Genomic DNA, 27,070 nt, shown 5'->3' with positions numbered 1-27,070 from the left:
GACTGTGACAGAAAAAGCATGGGATATAACTGGTCTCTCTGAACATGGCGAACAATGAGGACTGATGAGAAGCTAAGGACAATGGCACGGGGTTTTGATCCTATGTAATGTACTGGCTTTGTGGGAGCCTAGCAAGTTTGGATGTTCACCTTCCTAGATATGGACAGATGGGGGAAGACCTTGGACTTTCCACAGGGCAGGGAACCCTGACTGCTCTTTGGACTGGAGAGGGAGGGGGAAAGGATTAGGGGGAGGGGAAGAAGGGTGGGAGGAGGGAGAGAAGGGTGGGAGGAGGGGGAGGGAAATGGGAGGCTGGGAGGAGGCAGAAACTTGTATTTTTTTCCTTTTGTCAATAAAAAATGTGAAAAAAATAAAATATATCTATGGAATAAAAAAAAGAATTCCTCAAACATCTTGAAAAGCATCATGATAACACCAGAATCCAGTGAACAGGCAATTAGAAGACATGAATATCCTAACCCAGAATAAGCAAAAGAATTTGACTTTTAATGTAACCTTATGAAATTGATGGAAACCTTTAAACAGGACGTGAAAAACTCCCTTAAAGAAATAGAAGAGAAGACAAAAAAAAGTGAGAAGAAATTAAGAAATTTCTCAAAGATACCCAAGAAAATAAAGAAAAAGCAATCAAACAGGAAAAAAAAAGTTCAAGTCTTGAAGTACAAAATAGAGGTAATGAAGAAATCACAAACCTAGGAATGGCTAGATATGGAAAATCTGGGTACATGAACAGGAACTACAGAGACAAGTATAACCAACAGGATACAAGAGACAGAAGAAATGCTCTAAGGAAACAGTAGAGGAAATAGACTCATTGATCAAAGAAAACAGCAAATCCAACAAATTCTTAATACAAAACATCCATGAAATCTGGACACCATGAAAAGACCAAACCCAAGAATAATAGGGGTAGAAGAGGAATGAGAAGAATTACAACTCAAAGGCCCAAAAAATATATTTAACAAAATAATAGAAGAAAACTTTCTAAACTAAAGAACAATATTCCTATGATGGTACAAAAAGCTTACAGAATGCCAAATAGACTGTATCAAAAAAATTTACCCTTGCTATATAATAATCAAAACACAAAACATACAGAATAAAGAAAGAATATGAAAAGTTGCAAAGGAAAAGTGTCAAGTAACATATAAAGGTAAATCTATCAGAATTATACCTGATTTCTCAATGGAAACCATGAAAGCCAGAAGGTCTTGGATAGATGTGCTGCAGACACTAAGATGCCATAGATGTAAGCCCAGACTATTAAAACTAGCAAAAAATTCTTTCACCATCAATGTAGAAAACAAGATATTCCAGGTCAAAAACAGATTTAAACAATATGTATCCTCAAATCCAGCATTAAAGAAAGTACTAGGAAAAAAAACCTCAACACAAGGAAGCCAACAAAACCCACAATAGCACAGAAATCTGACAACCCTCTACCAACACAAGTAAAAGAAGAGAAACACACACACTACTACCAAAATTAATTGGACTTAACAACCACTGGTCATTAATATTACTTAATATCAATGGACTCAATTCACAAATAAAAAGGCACAGGTTAAAAGCATGGATACGAGAACAGGATCGAATATTCTGCTGTTTACAAGAAACACACCTCAACCTCAAAAACAGATACTACCTCAGAGTAAAGTGTTAGGAAAAGATTTTCCAATCAAAAGTACCTATGAAACAAGTGGATGTGTCTATCCTAAATCTAAAAAAACTGACTTTAAACTAAAATCAATCAGAAGAGATAGAGAAGGATGTTTATACACATAACAGGAACAGTTCATCAAGATGAAGTCTCAATCCTGAATATCTATGTCCCTAATATATAAGCACTTACATATGTAAAAGAAACATTACTAGAACTCAAAGCACACATCAAACCCCACACACTAATAGTAGGAGATTTCAACACTCCACTCTCACCAATGGACAGGTCAATCAGACAAAAACTTAACAGAGAAATAAGAGAACTAATAGATGTATTGAATCACATGGACATAATAGACACCTATAGAACATTCCACCCAAATAGGAAAGAATATACCTTCTTCTCTGCATCTCATGGAACTTTCTTGAAAATTGATCACATAATCGGTAACAAAGCAAACATCCACAGATACAAAAAAAATGTAGTAACCACCTTTGTCTTATTGGATCACCATGGAATAAAGTTAAAATTTAACAACTATTCTACTCTCAGAAGCAAACAAACTCATGAAAACTGAACAGTCAACTACTGAACCACCGCTGAGTCAAGGAAGAAATAAAGAAAGAAAATAAAGTCTTCCTTGAATTCAATGAAAATAAAGACACAACATCCCCAATCCTATGGGACACTACGAAAGCAGTACTAGGAAAAAATTTCATAGCAATAAGTACCCACATAAAGGAAACAGAGAAAGTTCACATTAGAGACTTAACAGCACAGCTGAAAGCTCTAGAAAAAACTCAGATTCACCCAGGAGGAGTAGAAGACTGGAAATAATCAAAATGAGGGCTGAAATCAACAAAATAAAAACACAGAAAAAAATCAAAAGAATCAACGAAACAAAGAGCTGGTTCTTTGAGAAAATCAAGAAGATTGACAAACCTCTATCCAAACTAATCAAAAGGCAGAGAGAGAACATGCAAATTAACAAGACCAGAAATTAAAAGGGAGACATAACAACAGACACTGAGGAAATTCAGAGAATTATGTCTTACTCAAAAAGCCTGCGTGCCACAAAATTGGAAAATTTAAAGGAAGTGGAAATTTTTTAGATAAATACCATATACCAAAATTAAATAAGACCAAGTGAACAATTCAAATAGACCTATAAGTTGCAAGGAAATAGAAGCTCTCATCAAAAACTTCCCAACCAAAAAAAAAAAAAAAAACCCTGGACCAGATAGTTTTAGTGCAGAATTATATAAGAACTTCTAAGAACAGCTAATACCTATACTCATTAATGTGTTCCACATAATAGAAACAAAATAGTCATTGCCAAATTCTATTTATGAAGCTACAGTTACCCTGATACCAAAACCACACAAAGACTCAACCAAGAAAGAGAATTATAGACCAATCCCCTTCATGAACATGGATGCAAAAATTCTCAATAAAATAATGACAAAGTAAATCCAAGAACACATCAAAAATCATCCATTATGATCAAGTTGACTTCATCCCAGAGATTCAGGGCTAGTTCAACATACGAAAATCTTTCAATGTAATTCATAATATAAATAAACGGAAAAAAACCCAAATTATCATTTCATTAGATGCTGAAAAAGCATTTGAAAAAAATTCAACACTCCTTTATGATAAAGGTTTTGGAGAGATTAGGGATATAAGGATCGTATCTAAATATAATAAAAAGCAATATACAGCAAGTCGACAGCCAACATCAAATTAAGCGGAGAGAAACACAAAGCCATTCCACTAAAATCAGGAACAAGACAAGTCTGCCACTCTCTCCATACCTTTTCAATATAGCTCCTGAAGTTTTAGCAATAGAAATAAGACAACAAAAGGAGATCAAGGAAATGTGAATTGGAAAGGAAGAAGTCCAACTTTCATTATTTGCAGATGATACAATAGTGTTCATGAGTGACCCCAAGAATATGACCAAAGAACTCCTACAGCTGATAAATACTTTCAGTGATGTGGCAGGATATAAGATCAACTCAAATAGATTAGTATTCCTCCTATACACAAAGGATAAAGAAGCAAAGAGGGAAATCAGAGAAACTTCACTTTTCACGATAGCCACAAATAGCGTAAAGTATCTTGGGGTAATATTAACCAAGGAAGTAAAAGATAGATTTGATAAGAACTTTAAGTCTTTGTAGAAAGAAATTGAAGACGATACCAGAAAATGGAAGTATCTCCCATGCTCTTGGATTGGTAGCATTAACCTAGGAAAAAATGAAAATTCTACCAAAGGCAATCTATAGATTCAGTGCAATCCCCATCAAAATCCCAACAAAATTCTTCACAGACCCTGAGAGAACAATAATCAACTTTATATGAAAAAACAAAAAACCTAGGATAGCCCAAACAATCTTATACAATAAAGGAAATGCCAGAGGCATTACCATCCCTGACATCAATCTCAGTAAGAAAAACAGCTTGATATTGGCATAAAAACAGAGACATTGACCAATGGAAGAGAATCAAAGACCCAGATGTTAATCCACAAACCTATGAACATCTGATTTTTGACACAGAAGCTAAAATTATAAAACGGAAGAAAGAAAGCATCTTTAACAAATAGTTCTGGCATAACTGGATGTCAACCTGTAGAAGAAAACAGATCCATATCTATCACCATGCACAAAACTCAAGTCCAAATGGATTAAAGACCTTAATATAAGTCCTAACACACTAAACCTAATAGAAGAGAAATTGGGAAGTAGACTGTAACACATGGGCACACGAGACAACTTCTTACGTTTAACTTTAGTAGCACAGAAAGTAAGAGCATCAAAGAATAAATGGGACCTCCTGAAACTGAGAAGCTTCTGTAAAGCAAAGGACACTGTCTTTAATAGAAAAAGGTAACCTACTGACTGGGAGAAGATCATCAACAACCTGACATCAAACGACCTACCTCCAAAATATGTAAAGAACTCAAGAAACTAGACATTAAAATTCTAAATAACCCAATTAAAATGGGGTACTGAACTGAACAGAGAATTCTCAACAGAAGAAGTTCAAATGGCCAAAAGATACTTAAGGACATGTTCAACCTCCTTAGCTATCAGGGAAATGCAAATCAAAACAACTTTGAGATGCCAACTTACACCTGTCAGAATGGCTAAAATCAAAAACACCAATGATAACCTATGCTGGAGAGGATGTGGAGTAAGGGGAACACTCATTCATTGCTGGTGGGATGCAAACTTGTGCAACCACTTTGGAAAACAGTGTGTGGTTTCTCAGAAAATTGGGAGTCAATGTACCTCAGGATTCAGCAATACCCCTTTTGGGAATATACCCAAGAAATGCCCAATCATACTACAAAAGCATTTGTTCAATTATGTTCATATCAGTATTATTTGTAATAGTCAGTAACTGGAAACAATCTCGACACCCCTCAATGGAAGAATGGATAAAGAAAGTATGGCAATCTACACATTAACATACTACTCAGCGGTAAAAAAAAAACAATGATATCTTGAATTTTGCATGCAAATTGGTGGAAATAGAAAACACTATCCTGAGTGGAATAACCCAGGCCAAAAATAAAAATATGGTATGTAGTCACTCATTAGTGGATTCTAGCCATATACAAAAGACATTGAGCCTATAGTTTGCAATCCTAGAGAAGCTAACTAATAAGTTTATCCCAAAGAAAAACATATAGAGATACTCCTGAAAATTAGAAGCAGATAAGATCATCAGACAAAAGTCAGGATCATAGGAGTGGGGGGCAGGGTGGGGGAAGTTGAGGGGGGAGAGACAAGGTAGAAGGGGAGGGTTGGAGAGAGCTGGGAGAAGTGGGATGGTTGAGATGGAGGAAAGATGGATAAGGGAGCATAAAAGAAGATTTCTTACTTACTGAAGGCACTGTAGGGTTGGCAAGAGGCTTGACTTCAGAGGAGTTTCCAGGTGTTCACAGGGATATCCCCAGCTAGGACCCTGGGCACTGGAGGAGAGGGTGCCTGAATTGGCCTTGCCCCATAGTCAGAAGGATGACTATCTTGAATATCACCATACAACCTTCATCCAGTGACAGATGTAGATAGACAGAGACCTACACAAGAGCACTGGACTGAGCTCCCAAGGTGGAGTTGAAGAGCAAAAGGAGGGAGAATATGAGCAAGGAAGTCAGGACCATGAGGGGTTGGTCCACCCACTGAGACAGTGTTCCTGAGCTAATGGCAGCTCACCAAATTCATTGATCTGGGACTGAATGAGCATGGGATCAAACTGGGCCCTCTCTGAATGGAATGGGAAAAGATCTTCACCAACCCCACACTGGACAGAGAACTGATCTTCAAAAATACAAAGAACTCAAGAAATTGCTGTTCAAAAGAAAAGATAATCTAATAAAAAATGGGGTATGGACCTAAACAGAATTCACAGCAGAGGAATCTAAAATGGCTGAAAGACACTTAAGGAAATGCTCAGCATCATTAGTCATCAGAGAAATGCAAATCAAAACAACTCTGAGGTTTCATCTTACACCTGTAAGAATGGTGAATATCAATAACACTGATAACAACTTTTTTTGAATAGGATTTCTCAGAAAATTAAAAAACAACCTACCTCAAGACCCAGTAATACCATCCTTTGTGTATATATCTAAAGGATGATCAATTGTGCCACAAGGACATGTGCTCAACTATGTTCATAGCAGAATTGTTTGTCATAGCTAAAACCTGGAAACAACCTAAATCCCCTTCAACTGAAGAATGGATAAGAAAAATGTGGTACATTTCCACAATGGAGTACTACACAGTAGAAGAAAATACTGACATCTTGAAATTTGTAGACAAATGGGTGGATCTAGGAAACATATAGAGTGAGGTAACCAAAAATCATAAAGACAAATATCATATGTACTCATTTATAAGTGACTTTTAGTCATAAAGCAAAAAGAAACCACCCTGAAATTCAAAATCCCAGAGAACCTAGACAACAAAGTGGACCCTAAGAGACACATACATGGATATAATCTATATGGGAAGTAGAAAAACACAAAATCTTCTGAGTAAATTGGGAGCACGGGGACCATGAAAAAGGATAGAAGGAAAGGGGGAGAGGAAGGGAAAGAGTGGAGGGAAACATATAGCTGATGGAAGAAGGTCATTGGTAATAAACAAACTGCCTTGGCCCATTTTGATAGGCCATCCCTTAGGTGGGTGGAGTAGGTAGAATGGAATGCTGGGAAGAAGAGGAAGTGAGCTCAGAGGCCATGCTCCCCTCTCCCGGGCAGACACGATGAACCAAGCCGCCAGGTCAGACATGCTGAATCTTTCCCGGTTAGACCAGTGCAACACAGTTTATTAGAGATGGGTTGATCGGGAAATCAGAATAGCCAGTAAGGGCTAGAGCTAATGGGCCAAGCAGTGTTTAAAAGAATACAGTGTCCGTGTAATCATTTCGGGGCATAAGCTAGCAGGCGGCTGGGGTGCTAGGGACGCAGCCCCGCAGCTCCTAATACAACATATAGCTCAATAAAAACGTAGAAAAACTGAAAGAAGAAAAACACGTAATCATTTCATTAGATGTGATTGACAATATCCAACACCCCTTCATGGTAAACGTCCTGAAGATTTCAGGGATGTAGAAAAAAAAATATATATATATATATATATATATATATATATATATACACATAATAAAAGCAATATAGGGCAACCTGACAGCGATCATAAAATTAAATGGAGAAAAATTCAAAGCAATTCCAGCAAATTCAAGAACAAGACAAGGATGTCCCACTCTCTCCATACCTATTCATTACAGTACTTGAAGCACTAGCTAGATCAATAAGACAAAGGAGATCAAAGGCATACAAAAGGGAAAGAAAAAAGTCAAACTATCATTATCACAGATGACAATGTACTTAAGTAATCTCAAAAATTCTACCAGCAAACTCCCACAATTGATAAATACCTTCAGCTATATGACTAAATATGAGATTAACCAAAAAAATCATTAGCCCATTTATTTCCAAATGACAAACTGCCTGAGAAAGAAATGAGGGAAACAACATCATTCACAATAACCACAAATAATATAAAATATTTTGAGGTAAATCTAGCCAAGCAATTGAAAGACCTGCATGGCAAGAATGTTAAATCTTTGAAGAAAGAAAGCAGAGAAGATATCAGAAAATGAAAAGATCTCCCATGTTCATGGATCAGTAAAATTAACATAGTAAAAATGGTCATCTTAATAAAAGCAATGCCCATCAAAATTTCAATACAATTCTTCACAGACATCAAAAGAATACTCTCAACTTCATGGGGGAAAACAAGCAAAAAAACCCCTAGGATAACTAATTTAATCCTATATATTAAAAAAAATTCTGAATGTATCACCATTCCTGATTTCAAACACTAATACAGAGTTATGGCAATAAAAACAGTATAGTATTGGCATAAAAACAGACAGGTAGATCAATGGAATTGAATCAAATACCCTTTCATAAGTGCACACACTTATGAACACCAAAATGTTGACAAAGAAGCCAAAATTATACAATGGAAAAAGCTAGCCTCTTCAACAAATGCTGCTGGCATAGCTGGATTTCAGCATACAGAAGAATGCAGATGAAACCATATCTATAACCCTGCACAAAACACAAGTCCAAGTTGGTCAAAGACCTCAACATAATCAAGTTACACTGAACCTGACAGAAGAGAAAGTGGAAAATAACCTTGAACACATTGGCACAGAAGTCAACTTTCTGAATATTCAGTAGCACAGATACTGAGTACCACAGACACTGATCAATAATTAATAAGTGAAACTTCCAGAAACTGAAAAGCTCTGTAAGGCTAAGGACACTGTCAATAAGACAAAATGGCAGCCTATGAAATGGAAAAAGATATTCACCAACTCCACATCTAAAAGAGGGCTGGTCTTCAATATATATGTTCACCTTCCTAAATATAGACGGAGGGGGGAGGACCTAGGACTTACCACAGGGCAGGAAACCCTGACTGCCCATTGAACTGGAGAGGGAGGGGGAGAGGAGTGGGGGGAGGGGGAGAAGGGTTGGGAGGAGGGGGGGAAGGGTGGGAGGAGGGGGAGGGAAATGGGAGGCTGGGAGGAGGTGGAAACTTGTTTTTTTTCCTTTTCTCAATAAAAAAAAAGAAAGAAATAAAAAAATGAGGCATCAAAACCAACATAATCCAGTTTTAGAAATGGAGTACAGATTTAAACAGAGAATTCTCAACACAAGAATCTCAAATGATCAAAAGACCAAGAATTGTACAACATTCTTAGCCATGAGGGAAATGAAAGTCAAAATGACTCAGATTCCATCTTACATCTGTCAGAATGTTTAAGTTCAAAATTACAAGTGGTAGCTTATTCTGGAGATGTTATGGAGCAAGAGGAACACTCCTCCACTGCTGGTGAGAGTGCAAACTTGCACAGATGCTTTGGAAATCAATATGAATTTCTCAGAAAATTGAGAATCAATCTACCTCAAGACCCAGCTATATCAATCTTAGGCATATACCCAAAGGATGTTCAAGCATACCATAAGGACACTTGGTCAACTATATTCATAGCAACATTATTCATAATAGCCAGAACCTAGAATCAACCCAGATGTCTCCCAACAAAAGAGTGGATAAAGAAAACGTGGGGCATTTAACTAATGGAGTGTCATCTGGCTATTAAAAAAAAAGTGGCATCAGGAAATCTGAAGGCAGATAGATGTAACTAGAAAAAAAATCATCCTGAGTGAGGTAACTCATATTCAGAAAGACAAACATTACATGTACTCATTCATAAGTGATTATTAGCTATAAAGTAAAAGATAACCATGAAACAATCCACAACCCCAGAGAGGCTAGGTAAAAAGGACCACCCAAAGTGGAATGCATGGATTTCCCTGAGAAGGGGAACCTAGAAGAGACCTCCTTGGTAAACAGCAGGCAGGAGGGAATGGGAAAATGAGGGATAATGCTGGGGGTAAAATAGAGGGAGAAAGTAAAGAAAGAGATGTCTTGATGAGGGTGGAGAGACAAAATCCCCATGTCAGGTAGAAACTTGGAGCATAGGAAACTCCCACAAACCTGAAAGGATGATCTCGGCTAAGACTCCTAGCAATTGTTGGTAAGGAGCCTGAATTGGTTATCTCTTGTAATCAAATTGGTGACTAGCCCAATGGTCATCATAGAGCCTTCCTCCAGTAACTGATGGAATCAGATGTAGAAATCCACAACCCAGCACTGGGCCTTGTTTTGGGAGTATTGTTGAAGAGAGGGAGGAATGATTGTAGGAGACAGGTAGTCACGGTCATCACAAGGAAACCCACAGAAACAATTAACTGGGGCTCATAATAGCTCACAGACACTGGACTAAGAGCTAAGGAGCCCACATGAGATTAGCTTAAGCCTTCTACATATGTGTGACAGTTGTCTACATTGGCCTACTTGTAGGACTCCTAGCAGTGGGAGAGAAGCCTGTTCCTTAAGCTTTGGCAAGCTTTTGGGAACTGAGTCCTCATAATGGCTTGCCTACCAAGACTTAATATGAGGAGAGGAGCTTAGATCCACCTCAACTTGATGTGCCATGCTTTCTTGACATCCATGGGAAGCCTGCACTTTCTGAATAGAAACAGAGAAAGAGTAGATTGGCTGAAGGGGACAGGCCGGAGGTGGTGGAAGGGAGTGGAAGGAGAGGAGTGAGGGGAAACTGTGCTTAGGAGTAAAATAATTTAATCAATTCAATTTTAAAGTATTAAAATCACAAAAATACATAAAAACTACAAATATGGACATGGATAGATGATAGAAACAAACAAATAAGATAACAGCCTACTGAAATTTAAAATGTGATTTGGTTGTTCTTTGTCCTGGGAGAGGTGGTATATTGGAATTGACACCAAATCTGATGATCTTAAGAGACGGTGAAACCTTAAAAGACATACAGTCTAAGAAGAGGCCATCCCTGAGTATCCCTGAGCTCTGACCTCCTGTTTTACCCCAGGAACATCTTGAGATTCAGGTGATCAATGCTCAGCTGCAACCATGGCTCATATTGACTTAAGCATAGTTTGTGTGGATGGTAGTTGGAGGTACCTACATGGTGTCTGGTCTTTCAGACTCACAGAATACAGGGGTGATGGGAGTCATGGGGCTTCTACAGACATTTCCAAGTTCATCTTGATAGGTCAGACAAATGTCTGCTGCAGTATTAGAGCCCCTAAAGAAGGCTTCAAATGGGTGATGCCACGTAGGGGTAAGAAAATGAAGCTGAGAGTGCTACCAAGACAAGGGAGAGCAACCTGTAATGTGGCAAACCTACGTAGGAAAGCTGTTGTTAGTCTAAGAAGTCATCTCAATCATGCAGGCAACCGCATAGCCTCTCGCAAGCAATATCACTAAAGCAGATGTGTTCAGGGCCTTGTGACCCTGCTGCAGTGTGCACAGACTGCCATTCTTGAAGATTTAGGATTTGATGCTAGCATTGGTAGGCGTCGCCTTCTCTCTCAGTGTACCTTTAAGTATGCAACAACTTGTTTTTCAGTTTTCAGACTGACAGCCAGGCTGTGTCATTCAACACCCGAGATTCTCTCTTCCATCTCTTGTATTCTGCTGTTTATGTTTTCATTTGTGGCTCTTGATCCATATTTTCTGCATTCCACAGCCCACGTACACATATACTCACGAATAAATAAGTAAGTATAAAGTAAATATGTTTGAAAACGATACATGGAGCTGGAGAGACGGTTCAGCACATAGAGTACTTGTTGGGGATACAGATGGCCTGAATAGGATCTCAGAACCCATGTCACATGGTTCATACCCACTTTAACACTAGTTCCAGGGTAATCTAATTGGCACTTTCAGGCTCTCTCTCTCTCTCTCTCTCTCTCTCTCTCATACACACACACACACACAAATACTAATAGTGAGTTTTTAAAATAATGAAAAGGTCATTTCTTCTCACAGTTCCTTAAATAAATATAATAGTGATAATAAACAACTAATTTTGTATATGAATATTAAACTGTTAGGTTTCATTAACCTAACAAAAATATCCTCTAAATATATGAAGAAAACCTTCTTTTTTCACTTCTTAAAAGAATTTTATACTGAATACTGTATTTACATCATTTCTACCTGTCCATCTGTATGCTCCTTCTCCTCCCATTACCCCACACCCTCTCAACTTCATGACTTCATCCTGTACAGTCCAAGTAATGTTTCTTGGGTGTACATCAATTTAGGGATGACCACTTCCAGGTGTGTCAACTCACAGCCCACAGAATACACAGTCAAGAGTAACTCTGAACTCAGGTCAACACAAAATCATGAAATTATTTAAAACAATTTAAGTTTAGTACTTTGGAAGGTAATTAAATTGTTCTGTTTGTAACTCAGCTTATGGTTATGGGACATAATTTTGGAGACAAAAATGCGGTGTTAAAATATGAAAAAGATGGACTCCCCTGCACTATCTGACAAGTTCATTATAACAACAACTTTTTTCTCCAGACATCTCCCTCCCCAAATTATACCAAAACTGACCCATCATTTTAACAGAAAGTCTCTCAGTTGATTTTTGCTGTCAAAGCATGTCTTCATTTCACAAGTCCACTATGTCATGCCAGAGTAATCAGGAGGCAAAATTTGAAAATCACAAATGAGAATAAACATTTGCTCTACCTCCCTGTTTTGCTTGAACTCAACTAATACCAAGGCAGCCATGGGCAGGGGAAATGAGTGTATCCAAAAGGTCATTTACCCAGGATGAATTGGGTTCATGAGTGAAAACTTAGACCATTAATTGAGACAATGGCTCTTCTAATAATAAACAAACAGAAATAATCGACCATAGAAATTCAGCAAATGCAAATCACTTTTTATATATTCTTTAAAGTACATTTACTTGTTTATTGAAGGGTCATTCCATGGTACATGTGTAGGTCAGAAGACAATGTTGAGTTATTTCTTTACCTTCACCATGTAATTTCTGGGAAAAGGTCAAGTCCTTAAATTTGCCAGAAATTGTCATTACCACTGAGGCACATCACAACCCACACACTTTTTTAATATGAAAAAAATTATGCTATAATATATCTGTCTTAGGTAACATTAACTATCTTTTTGGCACAGCCTAGAGTACCTGTGGAAGGAATCTAAATAAAAATCACATAATTCTGTGAGCACATCTTGGGAGGATTGTTTTCATTATTAATTAATGTAGCAGAATTCACTCAGTTTTGGGAAACATCATTCCCTAGCCAGATGGTCCTTGGCTGTATGAGAAAGCTAACTAAGCATGAGTTCATCTGATTCCTGGATGGATGCAAAAGCTAATGCATTTACAATATGGTACAACCTCCCTGTCTGTCTACATAATGGAGCAACAGAAAGACATGCCAGAGATATACAGAGATGATAGTTCTTCTCCATTTTACCCATATAATGGGCTTTAGAGTGACCATGAAAGCAAACATGGCATGTCTGGGAGAGAGTTTCTAGACAATGCTATGTGAGGTAAGAAAATCCGTCTGAAATGTAGATGACAACATCCCATGGGCTAGAATCGTGAATAGAGTATCTTTTTCTCTGTCTCTGTCTCTGTCTCTGTCTCTGTCTCTGTCTCTCTGTCTCTGTCTCTCTGCTCTCTCTCTCTCTCTCTCTCTCTCTCTCTCTCTGCACTCAATAAAGTTTGAATATCTGCCTCATGCTCCTGACACTATGACTTCTCCACCATGATAATTGCAGCTTTGAAGTGTGAGCTAGAATGAGCCCTTCTTCCTTAAGCAGCTCCTGTCTGGTATTGTGTCACAGCCACAGGAAAACAAAGGAAATGGTTGGGATTCTGGTCTAGGTGGCTCCTGGACATTCTGTGGACTCTGAAGACAGCTGTTACCTGCTCTATAGACAGCTAATGAGTTGTCATCCTCTAATATGATTGGTGGGAATATCCTTGGGTGATACAAACTTTCTTACACTCAGTGGTCTAAGTAGGAGGTGGATGCTACATTGTATATGTCTTTCCCTTCCAAAAGCATCATTTCCTGGCCTGTGACCTTTTGTGATTTTGAGAGCTAGATCCATGATTCTGGTCATGCTACTTTTTACTAGGAAGAATGTGAACCGGCTTGCCATTTGAACCTTAGTGAAATAAGTTCAAGTAGTAATCTAGAGTGGACAATGTTATAGAGTAACATCAGATTACCTAATGAATTTTCTTTATCAACAAGAACAGAGAGGGAAGCTGGAGGGATAGCACAGCAATTGAGAGCACTAGTGATTCTTGCAGAGGACCTGATGTGGCCCCCAGAATGCACACTATTGACTCATAACCCTATGCAACTCCAGGTCCAAGGGACGCAAGCCCTCTTCTTTCATTGGTTAGTGCTAGAGACAGATATGACATGGGAGAAATGTTCATCCATGTTTTAATTTGTTTTGTTTTGTTTTATTTTTGAAACAGGGTTTCTCTGTATAGCTCTGGATATCCTGAAAACTGAGCAGTAGACCAGGCTGACCTTGAACTCAAGGATTCACCTGACTCTGCCTCCAGTATGCTGGGATTAGAAATTTGTGGCACTACATCCCTTCTTTATTTTTTAATATAAAATATGAATGTGAGGAAGGCCAGACAGTGGTGGTGCATGCCTTTAATCCCAGCACTCGGGAGGCAGAGGCAGGTAGATCTCTGTGAGTTCAAGACCAACATGGTCTACAAGAGCTAGTTCCAGGACAGGCTTCAAAGCTACAAGAAAACCCTATCTTGAAAAACAAAACCAAAAAAAAAAAAAGAAGTAGAAGAATGTGAGGAAGAGGAGTAGACATGACCAATGTAGCTCACTCTCCTTAGGATCACAGGTTTTCAGGAAATTCCACACTTCACAGTCATGTCAGAAGTTGCTGCAGACTTGTGAACTAGAGTTAAGTCCTGCTTAGGTCCAAAGATGCATGGAATGTTCCATAAGGTCTTCAGAGGGGAGTGTGTCTCTAGCACCTCTACTAGTAGCTGAGGAACCACAGATGGAAACCATACCTGACTCAGGGTAAGACCAACATCTATAAAGAGAGAGAAAACTGCAGGCCCAGAAAAGGGTCAACAATTCAAAACTAAACTCACATCCTTCATTCTGTATGATCACCATGTAATAAAACTAGATATCAATAACCACAAAAACTGAGAAGCATGCAAGCTCATGAAACTAAAGAGCTCATTACTGAATGAAAACAGAGCCAAGGAAGAAATCAAGAAGGAAATATGAATTTCCTAGACAGGAATGAAAATGAAAACACAGTGTACCCAAATCTATGGAACACAATGAAGTCATCCTAAGAGGAAGGTTTGCAGAACTTAGTGCCTACATTTATACACTGAAGACAGCTCATATTGATAAGTAAATGATGTGTTTGAAGTCCTTGAAAAATTAGAGCATATGCTACTTAAGAAACAAGAAGAGTAGACAGAAAGAGAGAATCAAAATTGGGACAGTAAAACTCTAGGCAGAGCCATGGGAACCCCAAAGAAGAGGTTTGGAAGGACTATAGGAGCCAGAGGGGTCAAGAACAAACACCCCAAGGACTCAGTCTAGAGAGTCTATTTAGCAGGGCTCACAGAAAGTGAAGAGATAAATCCTTCACTTAGATCCTATATGGGCCTAAGCTACATCCTCTGCATATATGTTATGGTTGGAGGAGGGACTTGGAGGAGTGGAAGGAGGTTAAACTGAAATCAGGATGTAATATATAAGAGAAGCATAAAAAAGTAGGGCTGAAATTAGTGAAATAGGAGTACATATACACAAATTAGAAATTTAGAGGAGAGCATTACTTATAGCCAAGCTATCTGCAGGGTCCCTCACCTGAAATAATTTAGGGATTAGTGTTTCAAGGTTTGCATGTCTGAATGTGGGTCTTTATATTTGTTTTCATCTGCTGCAGGATGAAGCTTCTCTGGATGATGACTGAGCAAGATGCTGATCTGCTTGACTGGCCAGACACAAAGTAACTCTGTATGTGAATTGATCTTTAAAGTACAAGATGAAGTGTCTAGAAAAAAAAGATGAATAAAAGGGAAAAGAAAGGAGGATATGGCAGGAATTGTGATCAAAGGACATTTTATGCTTGCATAAAAATATTACTAAGTGTTATGTCTAACGGATAAATTACAGTAAAAAGTGAATTGACCTAGCCAAATGTGGTGGTACTTGCCTTCAATCCCAAGGCTTGGAGGGCAGAAACAGGCAGATCTCTGTGATTTCAAGACCATTTAAGTCTACTAAGTGAGTTCTGGGACAATTTCTCTAGTCAATTTCTCTAATTTTCCTGTCTCAAAACAACAACAACAACAGAAAATGGATTGACCAAATTACTAAGAGTATATAGAATAGTGGAAGCCCAGGTTCTCGGTCTTTGTAAAATGAGACAGATTCAAAACAAAAAAAGAATCTTTGTAGGAAGGCAGGGTGAAATAGTGTGTTTTGTGGTAGACTCCTATTTCTCAAAATAGGTGGTAGATAATATGATAGAGGAGGGATGGGAAGATGCTTCCACATCTCTGAAAGAGTTAAGAAACAGTGATATTCTGGACACTGTGAGCAGAATTCTCCAACAGTGGAGGATTAATTAGTGGAGGAGTGTACAGATAATCATGACCTAGAAATGAGCTTCAAGACACTGAGAGACCCCAGCATCTAATAAGATAATGTTAAAGTCCAATAAGATGACTCAGTGAGTAAAGGTGCCAGCTGTCAAGAATTACAACTGGGGTTCAATCCCCAGAATCCACATGGTAGATGGAGAGAGCCAACTCCTTCAAGTTGTCTTATGACTTCTACACAGGCACCGTGGTGCATGATCATGTGTACCAACACACTAAAATGGAATTTAAAATGCTAATAATAAAGTGAAGAGCAATTGGGGAAGACACCATCACATCAACCTCTGGCCTGCACACATGTGCACACAGATGAGAACACATAAATATATACACAAACATATAACATACACAAAAATAATGGCAGAATAAATGGATATATTTCCAAGTAATAAGAAAAGTCAACAAGGGTTACAATCACCTGTACTAATAAGACTAGATCTCAACCAAACCCAACCTCCAGGTACTAAGAAGGCAAAACCATTTAGTTTTTGGTGTCTTCTGGAATGAAGAGGACATTTACACTCATGGAGTTACAAAAGTTCTGGTTACCTGAACAAGATCAGCCAGTAAACTTTCCTAAATTGATGTGGAGGGGTTTATCAGTCCTAAACACATACCTGAGGAGCTCATGATAGTTTATGGTTACTAGGGAAGGAAGAGTCAATTTTTCCCAAGAGTATAGCTCCAGATAGTTGCCTCTGCTACAGTGGATGACCCTACACTATGAACATATGGGCAACACTAATTAGATTCAGTAGTTTCCAAATGAAAAGAAGACATGACATTGAAAGGAGGATTTAGGAGGGCATTCAAAGGAATTTGATCACAGAAGTAGGGGAGATATATATATATATATATATATATATATATATATATATATATATATGAATCATTTACATTGGGTAAATGTAGGAAAGTCTCGAATAAAAATTTTAATTATATTTATAAAAAGTATTTTATTTCTGGTTTTTCTCAGGTCAGAGTTCTATCTTCCGTCTTAATATATATGAAACATCACATTACTTGTAATATTCATAGTACTTGACATTGCTATACACACTACTTGATGATAAAAGTAATTAACAATTTCATCCAACTTTGAACCATGTAAACCACAATAATGATCCATCTGAAAGATATGCTCACTGGCACAATTGTGGCACAAATGTTATGGGCATAACCAACCACATTTAAAACTGGATCACAGGCTCACTCTATGAGATGGAATGCATATCCAACACTGAGATCAATAAGAACAAGAACCTGAAACTAGATAAACCGTGAGTCCTAGAAAAATACCTACTACTACTACAACTAATTTCTTAAGTGAGTATATTAATAAAAAATCCTAATGATATACTACCATTTCCATAAAAGTGTGCATCAATCAACCCTCAACAGAAAAGCTTTTTCTTGTAGTAGACACTTATTAACAAAAAACCTACAACTTATCAAAATGAAGAGAGAAAGAGACTTTGGAATGTTCAGCTCTGACCAGGATGTCTAAGTCATACCTTACTCCTCAAGACTCAGGAATCTATGTGGAATAGAAGGCAGAAAGAATGTAAGAGCCAGATACAGTGGATGACTTCATGGAAACAGCATTTTCCAGACACAGCATGCCAGATGCACATATGAAATCACAAACACTAGTACATAACTCACACAAAGTGCACAAGCTCAAACCAGACAAAATGCTAGCATACAGGAGCTCAGCATTCTACCACTAGCCAAGGAAATATTGTCAAATTATAAGGCCTAAGAGAGGGAAAGTCAGTTTTCTTCACTGGGGTGAAATTGGGTGTGTCAACTACACTCCAGGGCAGGCCTCAGATCCAGGAATAGCTATCGAACATGAACTGGAAAATATGATTTGGTTTGAAAAGTTAGAGAGAATATAAACTGGGGTGGGAAGGATGATAGAGGAGGATCTGGTAGGAGTTGAGGAAATTAATTATTATAATCAAAATATGAAGTTCTCATCAAACATAAAAAGGGATTTTAAATATGAGGAGGATACCAAGATATCTTTGGGAAGTGAAACAGAAGAAATCTGTGAGAGGACTGAGGGCAGGTGCTTATATCAGTGGGAACATGAGTGATCCAGTTGCAGGGGCGCAGAGTAGGAGAGTACCAATAGATACCATTGGGAAGTGGGGGCATTTCAGAGTCTGGTAAAAGTCTGATGCAACGTAATCTCCCAGAAATCTACAAGGACGACCCTAGTCAAGACCCCTAGCAATAGCAGATATATAGCCTGAACTTGTCATCGCTTATGACCACCCTGGTTCCTAGCCCAATTGTCATCAGAGAGGCTTCATCATATACAACTGATTTAAACAGAGCAGACTCACAGATAAACATTGGGTGGTGTTGAGGAAATACTACAGAAGAGGGGGAAAAGGATTGTAGGAGCCAGAGGAGTCAAGGGCACCACAATAAAACTCACAGAATCAGCTAACTTGGCCTCATAGGAGCACACAGAGACTGAACTGAGAACCAGGTAGCCTGCATGGGATTGACCTAGGCACTCAGCATGTATGTTAGAGCTATGTAGTTTGGACCTCTTGTGGAACTCTTAACATCAGGAGCAGGGGCTATCTTGATTCTTCTACTGATTTTTGGAACTCTACTCCTCATTCAGCCCAGTCCTAATACACGGGAGGTGCTTAGTCTTACTACAACTTGATAGCCTTTGTTTTATTCACAATTCTCATGAGAGACCTGAGCTTTCCAAAACAGAAACGGAGGAGGAGTAAATGGGGGAATGGGAACAGATCAGGGTATTAGGGGAAAGGATTGGGAGGAGAGGAGGGAGAAGAAACTGGCCAGGATGCAAATAAACAAACAAATGATTTTATTTTTTAAAAGAGATGTTTATATTTTCAGTGTAACGTTTATTGTAGAATATTACAACTAAAACATCTGTTATCAATTTTATAATAAGAGATGTCACAATGCTTCACATTTTCATAAAAATGTATTATTGATCAAATTGCAGAGGCAAGGTTACTTTCAAAAGAGCTCAAAAGAATGGATGGAGCCAACCAGATGTGGATTGAGGTGGTACCATGATGACCATGGGAAATGAATTTCTCATCTGTCATTGACTTAGTCATTTTTTTACACTGAGTATTGACACTGAGAGAGCTCAATGGATGTATGAAACCTCATAATGATCCCTCAGGGCCACTCAACTAAACCCTATCTTCTCCTGGGTTTTATTCATGAAGTCAACTAAAGTTTCCAAAGCTCTTAGGTTTCAGCTTCTTGAAGAACACAACAGAACCCCTTAATTCCCCATTATGATTGCATCCCGTGGCACAACCTTTAGAACAATGGGTTTTTCTGGTTGAAGCAGTGGTGTTCGGCTTAATTCCAGAGGTATCTGCAATAATGTAAAAAAAAAAAATAATAAGAAAATCAATGAGTAAACTAACAGCAATCCCAGAAGAAAAGCTTTTAAAAAAATCAGGATGAAAATGCTTTGAAGAAACATAAAAGCTGTGTTTAACATCAAATATTGTGACTTTCTTATTCTTTCCAAGATGTGTCAACTAGATGGTAAAGAGCATACATCCACACAGTGCATTGGGTAAAATGTTGATTGAGAATCTACTGTATACGGGACCTGAGATGAAGTCATGTTGGTTCATGTTATTTCTGTCCTGTGTTGATTTAGAGTAAAACAGACAAGTTTAATATTTTGAACCTAATTCCTAGTTATTATGTCGTATTATATTTCTAAGCCCTGAAATGCTATTTTTGATTTGTTGATGCTTGCAAGCTAACTCTGAGAAGAGACACTTCAAGTCTGTGGACAGTCCTCAGCTCCTAGATCATATGTCACCACTGCAGTTGAACCCATCTAGACAAGGCTTTAGGAGGACAGATATTTGCTTGCTTTTCTAGAGTCTACCTTTGTCTCACAAGGATGGGTTTAATGAAGGATTCTGAGTTCTCCAGTGTTTTCCATGCTGTTTTAGTCTCATGTTATTCAGAGATGGTATGGAATACCTACAACAGAGTTATCTTCTGATCACAGAAGAAAGGGGAGCAAATTTGTCCTGGATATAGAGAATTGTCAAATTTAAGATGACTGGAGCTTCACAGTGCATCTTCCTCAGTCAGGTTTGTCGTGGACTCTCAAAACTAGTACCGTGCTTTGTCTGTCTAAATCCCTGTACATGCTTATGATTTAAATGCTTTAGTGAGAAAGTCATAAAATTAGTGAAATTGTATGGAAGTAAAATGACACATCTGCCATAAGCCACAAATCACAAAATAAACATCCCCATCCCTCTAATCATCCATGAATAAAATTGACAGAAAACAAATCCTAATACACAAGTCCTGTAAGTTTTAGCTATGCCACTGCATGAAGAAAAACAATTGTGTTCAGAAAAATACAAACTCTTTTTCCAAATGCTCTATCATATTCCTTTAAAATTTTATTAGTGTACATGTGTTTTGCATAGAAGCATTCAAAAGATATGATGATAAAAATATACATGCAGGGTGGTGGTGGCATATGCTTTAATCCCAGCACTCAGGAGGCAGAGGAAGGTAGATCTCTGTGAGTTCAAGGCCAGTCTGGTATACAAGAGCTAGTTCCAGGACAGGGTTCAAAGCAACAGAGAAACCCTGTCTTTAAAAAAAATCCAAAAATATATATACATACTAATGAAAACTATTAAAGATTTAATTGGCTTAAAGTTTTCTTCAAAGAATATTATAATTGTTAATCATACTTTAAACCATTTACTGGAGATTTTCAATGAACAAACTCTCCTCAAAGAACCAGTTATAGTTTGTACAAGATATAAGATAAGGTGATAAAAAAGGAGAAATGTTATTCTTCAATACAGAGAGAACAAACAGAACCAAAATGGTGGCTTTATTGATGAAGCATTTGCATAAGTTATGAAAAATGCCTGAAGGAGCCAAAAGTAGAGCATAAAATAAAGAAAGAAACTCAAAAAGAAGAATATTGATTTGAGGAATGAATAAGAACTTAAGGTAGGAAAGCAGAATAAAAGTGGGAAAGGTACGTGATCTATGGAAATATAACAACTACCTGTTTTCTGGAGCAAGAACTCCAGAGAAGTGAGGCAGAACTGTTAAGATGTCCATTAAAGTTGGAGTTCATCATAACCAGCAACTATCGGAAGATTCATTTATTTTTATTTCATGTATAGAAATGTTTTGTCTGCACTTCTGCATGTATAACACATGTGTGCCGTCTCAACAGAAGTAAAAGAAGCACATCCTAGCCCTTGTAACTGTAGTTGAAAATGGTTGTGAGGCACCGTGTAGGGGCTAAGAACTGAACCCAGGTCCTATTCAAGAGCACCAAGTGTTCATAACTGTTGAGCCATCTCTTGAGCCCTAGCAATTGTTAGGCATCATGAGTTTTGTTTTTGTGATTGAGACCAGGTGTCATGTAACGCACACTGGCTTCAAATTCACTAAGTGGACACTTGGACTTCTGATCTTCTTGCCTCTACCTCCTGTGTGCAAGGATTACAGGAATGCACCACCACAGCTACCTCATGCATTGCTGTGCATGGGAACCAGGGCTTTGTGAATACTATGTAAGAACTTTGCCAACTGAGAAACATCTCAGACCCCATATATGAACTGTAAAGCTCCTCAGTGATTCTAATGAAGCCAGGCATTGACAAGACTGTCAGAGGAGGGCTTCTTTGAGCTCTTGAAGAAGAGAGCACCACCCAAAAATCATGAACTCATAATCACTACACCTCTGGCTAGCACGCAATATACCCTAACTTCTATTAACATGATTGGAACTTCAAACAGAATGCATATAATCTTTTCACACTGACCTGCACTAATTCATCAGAATGCTACAGTTGTACTCTATATTGACATAGAACCAAAGGTCTTTGGGTGCAAATAACGGATTAGGCCATAAAAAATAGTAAAATTCAAAAAAAGCACATTTATTTTTCTACACAGAAGCTTCAGTTAAAAAGATCTCTCCCATAAAACATTATTTACAGAGATAGTTTTCTCCCTCACCTGTGTTTCCTTACAAGGCTGGAAGGAGAAATTCTGCAGGAGTTTAGTGAGAGCAAGTTTCATGTTCATGAGAGCAAACCTCATACCAATGCAGTTCCTGGGTCCATTCCCAAAGGGCATGTATACATAAGGATTAATCCTGCCCTTGTTCTCCTTGCTGAACCTGGAGACACAAAGTAATGACAAGTTAGCAAATGGTAGAAACATAAGAGCTACATACAAGAATTTCACTTTAAACACCTGACCAGTAACATACATATGAGAATTGTACACAAAACGTCCTTTCTAACCCCCTTGTCCTATAGACTTTCCATATGGTCAATGAAACAAATGCTGTCCGAGAGAAAATGCATCCTATGTGCCCACTAGTGTAATAGTGTTGTTATGGGTTATAGGCAATATGGAGTATAACCGGCAAGACAGGATGTGGTGCCATCTTGCAATGGCGGTCCTGTCTGGCTCCCTGCAGGCAATCAACCACTGCCTGATTGGATTGAAGTTCCAATTTATAGGGGGATATTAATGCCAAATACTATAAACCTGTTCAAACTCTGCTGGGTAGGGTGGTCATAGGCTTTATGGGAGAATGTACTACTGTTGTTTTGCTAAGTGGACATGGTATCAAACTGTCTCCTGAATATTCATGTTTATACACAAAAATGAGTGCTGCTATTAGTCTTGGTCAGAGAAGCTTCTAATTGCAGTGGAGACAGTTAACACAGAGACTCATTACTAGTCAAGATGCTGAGAATGAGTGATGGTGGAGTGCTCAGTGCTTAATGGGACATCTGTATCATCCCCGCCAAGGCTCATGGAACATCTCAGAAGACAGGTCAGAATGACATAAGAGCCAGGGAATGAAAGGGGTGCTGTGAAACACTATCTTCTGGACCTGACACAGCCATTGTACTCATGAACTCCCAGCATCTGTGGTTGCCTACACAAAGCTAGACCATGTTGATACAGTCCATCAAGAATGGTGGAGGGAGTTCAAGAAATTTCACCTCAGTAGGCAATTTCGGACATGAATTGTTGTTGGGGAGTGCAGCTGGGCCCGCCGCAGGATTCGAATCAAACGTCCCTGTGGGAGTCAGCGGCGCCCGGTGGCGGCTCGCCCCCCCTCCCCCCGAATGTTGGGCCCGGCAGCCCCGCCCCGCGCTGTTGTTTGCAGCGTCTGCACCACAGCTCCAGCCGGACCACAACATTCGTGCTGGCCCTAGGCTGCGCTGCGCGGCCTACCAGGCGCAGCAGCTGCTGCAGGCAGCGCACTGGCAGTTCGAGACCGCCCTGAGCACGTTCTTCCAAGAGAGCAACATTCCCAACAGCCACCACCACCGGCAGATGATGTGTACTCCCAGCAACACCCCTGCCACACCACCTAACTTCCCTGATGCACTAGCCATGTTCTCCAAGCTTCGAGCCTCTGAGAGCTTGCAGAACAGCAACAGCCCCATGACAGCGGTGGCCTGCTCGTCCCCTGCAAACTTCAGCCCCTTCTGAGCAGCATCCCCACCCAACCACCAGACGTCCTGGATCCCATCCTCTTCCCCCAACTCCTTCCATCATCTGCACTGCCCACAGCCCACGTGGCCCCCTGGAGCAGCACAGGGGCCCACTCAGCAGAAAGCCATAGCAGCCATGGACGGCCAGAGATGAGACTGGATGGCACTGGGCTGGAGCAGGGGCAGTCCAGGGTTGTGGGGACACAGAGCAGGGCTGGGGGGGGGGGGCATGAGGGCGGGGTTTCTTGAAGATCGCACTGGAAGATTTTATAAGAGAATTTTTGTGGGTGAGGGTACAGTAAACGTCCTGAGCCACTTGGGTTCTTCAGGAGTTTCTCTTTGGGAAAGTTTTTTCCTCTTTTTAATATATAACTATAATATATATGAATATGAATGTATGTGAGAGGGGCCGGCACGTGAGGGAATCTCTCCTTGTCAACACCTTCCTCTGCCTAATTTGGGGCAACAAGGTTGCTCATAGTCAGATGGAGTGAGTTTGCAGCTGGGTGGATATGCTGCCTTTAAAGTCACGTCGGCCATTAAGAGCCCCCCCCCCCCCCGCCAACGGAGGTTCCAAAATGGTCCTGTTGGAACCATCGACTTTCCTTCCCCATCATTGGTAGATGGCGTTTTCATCTCAGCTGGTGGTGGCCTCAGTGGCCCTGAAACTCATCACCCTGTCCCCAGCCGAGTGTGCTGAGCTCCTAGGACTGAAGAGTTGGCTGACCTCTGAGTGGACACTTGGCTGTCCCATCCCTTACTGTCCTGGCTGTCCCACAGGTCTCCAGCCTCTGGCTAGCCGCAGAGGAGGACAACTCAGGAGAGCCCTTTGAATTGAGTTCCTAGATTAAAAATCACATCTCACCAGGGCGCAATTTTAATTTAAAAACTTAAAGACTTTCCTAACTTCAAAAAAAAAAAAATAGTTGTTGGGGCATGGGGATTTTCTCTTCAATGGTGTAGCCTTGGTGATTTGTCCATACTCCAATGAATAACTCCTAGACCTACACTTATACAAGCAACCCTAATTAACTCATGAGTCACAAGACATAAAGAATTCATGAAAACAGGAGGAAGCCCATATGGGGACAAGCAAGGATTCAGAAAGTGTGGGAGGGAGAAAAGACAGAGTAATGTCCAGCGACAATGTCCAAAATACATTATATATGCATGTAGTTGTCCATGAACGAAAAAGGAGAGAAAACAAAATACATCTTTAAATCTGAAAGTTCATTCGGCATAATGCTGGGTTCCATGCCTAAAAAGCACATGTCAGTCAGACTGATAGAAAATGGGTTCCTTTCTCACAATTCAGTCAGTTATTTGCTACTTGGGGAATGAGGGGGGAAAAACACTCAGTATTTAAATTGTCACATTTTCCTGTCTCTCTTCCTCTATCCTCTTTTGCTTCCCTTTCTCTGCAAAATGCAAATGGGTGCAAAATCACATTTAGAGATCATCCCATAACAGACACCATAGCATATATAGGCCATCATATCTCAAAGTGGGTTCCCATTCCTGGGATCCTGGTACCTTTCAGGGCGGAATTTTGCAGGCTCTGGCCAGTACTTTGGGTCATGGTGTAGAGCATAAACTGGTATAGTCACTATAGACCCTTTGGGAACATGTACACCATCGATTTCCACATCCTGTTTACAGAATCTGTCAAGTCTCAGACCAAAGGGGTATAATCTGAGGGTTTCATTCAGCACCATGTCGAGGTACTCCATCTCCATCACTGTATCATAGTTGGGAGGTGCCTGGGAAGAAAGAAAAAGATTTGTGCTGAGATTTTACACTAACACTCAATAGGTCAGCATTGTACCTCTGCATTCTCAGTAGCTCCAAAGCTGAGCTCAGCATTTAAAAAGACCTAGACACTTACAATCCATTTTAAAGGGATTTTTCATAATTTTATTTTATGTGTGGAGGTGTTTTTGTACATATATGTATATGAACCCTATGAGTGTACTGCACACAGAAGTCAAAAGAGGATATCAGTTCCCTTGTGACTGGCATTACAGGCAGATGAAAGCTGCTACCTGGGTGCTGGGAATCAAACCTGAATGGATCCTCTAAGAGAGCAGTCATTGAGACATCTATCCAGTTTCTTACATAGTGGGTAGAATAACTATCACATTGGAATGGGAATACATCTCAATTACTGAAGTGTCTGCTATGCAAGGCTGAGGACCTGAGTTTAGACACATGCCATTCATAAAGCCAGACACAGTGGCACACATCTTTAATCCCAGTGGAGGGGCAGAGAAAGTGTGTTGGCTAGATAGCATAGCCAAATTAAAAAGCTCCAGGTTCAGTGAGAAACTGTGACAAAAAGCATGGTGGAGAGTGATTAATAATAATGCCCGTTGTAGGAATATGGCCTACATACACATGAACACACACACACAGGCACAAAATGCACACACATGCGCACATATAAAGACACATAATTCTCTCTCTCACGCACACACACGTACACACACACACACACACACACACACACACACACACACACCATTGCACGTGATGAGAAGTTGTCTCTTTTTCCTTCTACCTCAAGCATCATCCATTCACCTTATTGGGCAGAGCCACATCAATCTCGTCTTGCAGTTTCTTCTGGATATCAGGGTGAGTGGCCAGTGAGTGCAGGGCAAAGGCAAGGGTGTTGCTGGTGGTTTCATAGCCAGCAAAAATAAAGATAATTGACTGGGCTACGATCTCCATGTCAGTCAGGGCTGAAAGTAAGAAAATATTTCAGGAAAGTCGGGTCAGGATGGACCAACAGAAAAGAGGTGAGGAGAGAGTCAATTGAGGCTCCCGTTTCCCTATAGATATATATGGAGAGTCCTTCAGTCACCCTGGGACTGTTATCAATCTGACATCCATGTGACACAGTCAGAGAAGGGGAAGATTGATTCAGCCATGGTGTTCCATGGTTTATGTTCTGTTCTTCATCATCATTAGGTAACTTCAAGACACATAATTTATCCTATATTTAAGATTTATTTTTATTTTTTATTTACATGTATTTGTGTGTATGTGGGGGTGCTATATGTGGAGAGGTACCCATGGAGGCCAGAAGAGGGCATCTGATCCTCTGGAGATGGATTTTAGAAGCTTGTGAGCTTTCAGGCATAGGTACTGGAAACTGAACTACACCTCTCTGTTAGAGCTTAAG

At 39.5% G+C, this 27,070-nt stretch overlaps 1 protein-coding gene and 1 pseudogene across 1 annotated transcript in view; one reads left to right on the top strand and one right to left on the bottom strand.

Moving 5' to 3' along the window:
- Positions 1 to 19,188: 19,188 nt before the first annotated feature.
- The window catches only part of LOC101994661 (cytochrome P450 3A11-like), a 30,280-nt gene continuing 22,398 nt past the window's right edge, over positions 19,189 to 27,070 (bottom strand). The window contains exons 10-13 of the mRNA XM_005371559.2: positions 26,467 to 26,627; positions 25,423 to 25,649; positions 22,388 to 22,550; positions 19,189 to 19,733 (exon numbers count right to left, since the gene is read on the bottom strand). Coding sequence (XP_005371616.1) covers positions 19,638 to 19,733; positions 22,388 to 22,550; positions 25,423 to 25,649; positions 26,467 to 26,627 — 647 coding nt within the window. The 3' untranslated portion in view covers positions 19,189 to 19,637. The remainder of the gene's footprint in view (positions 19,734 to 22,387; positions 22,551 to 25,422; positions 25,650 to 26,466; positions 26,628 to 27,070) is intronic.
- Positions 23,342 to 24,159, top strand: LOC101996590 (annotated as a pseudogene).

The sequence above is a fragment of the Microtus ochrogaster genome, unplaced genomic scaffold (assembly GCF_000317375.1).
Source record: "Microtus ochrogaster isolate Prairie Vole_2 unplaced genomic scaffold, MicOch1.0 UNK114, whole genome shotgun sequence".
Taxonomy (NCBI): Eukaryota; Metazoa; Chordata; class Mammalia; order Rodentia; family Cricetidae; genus Microtus; species Microtus ochrogaster.
This window is presented reverse-complemented; position numbering and strand designations above follow the sequence as displayed.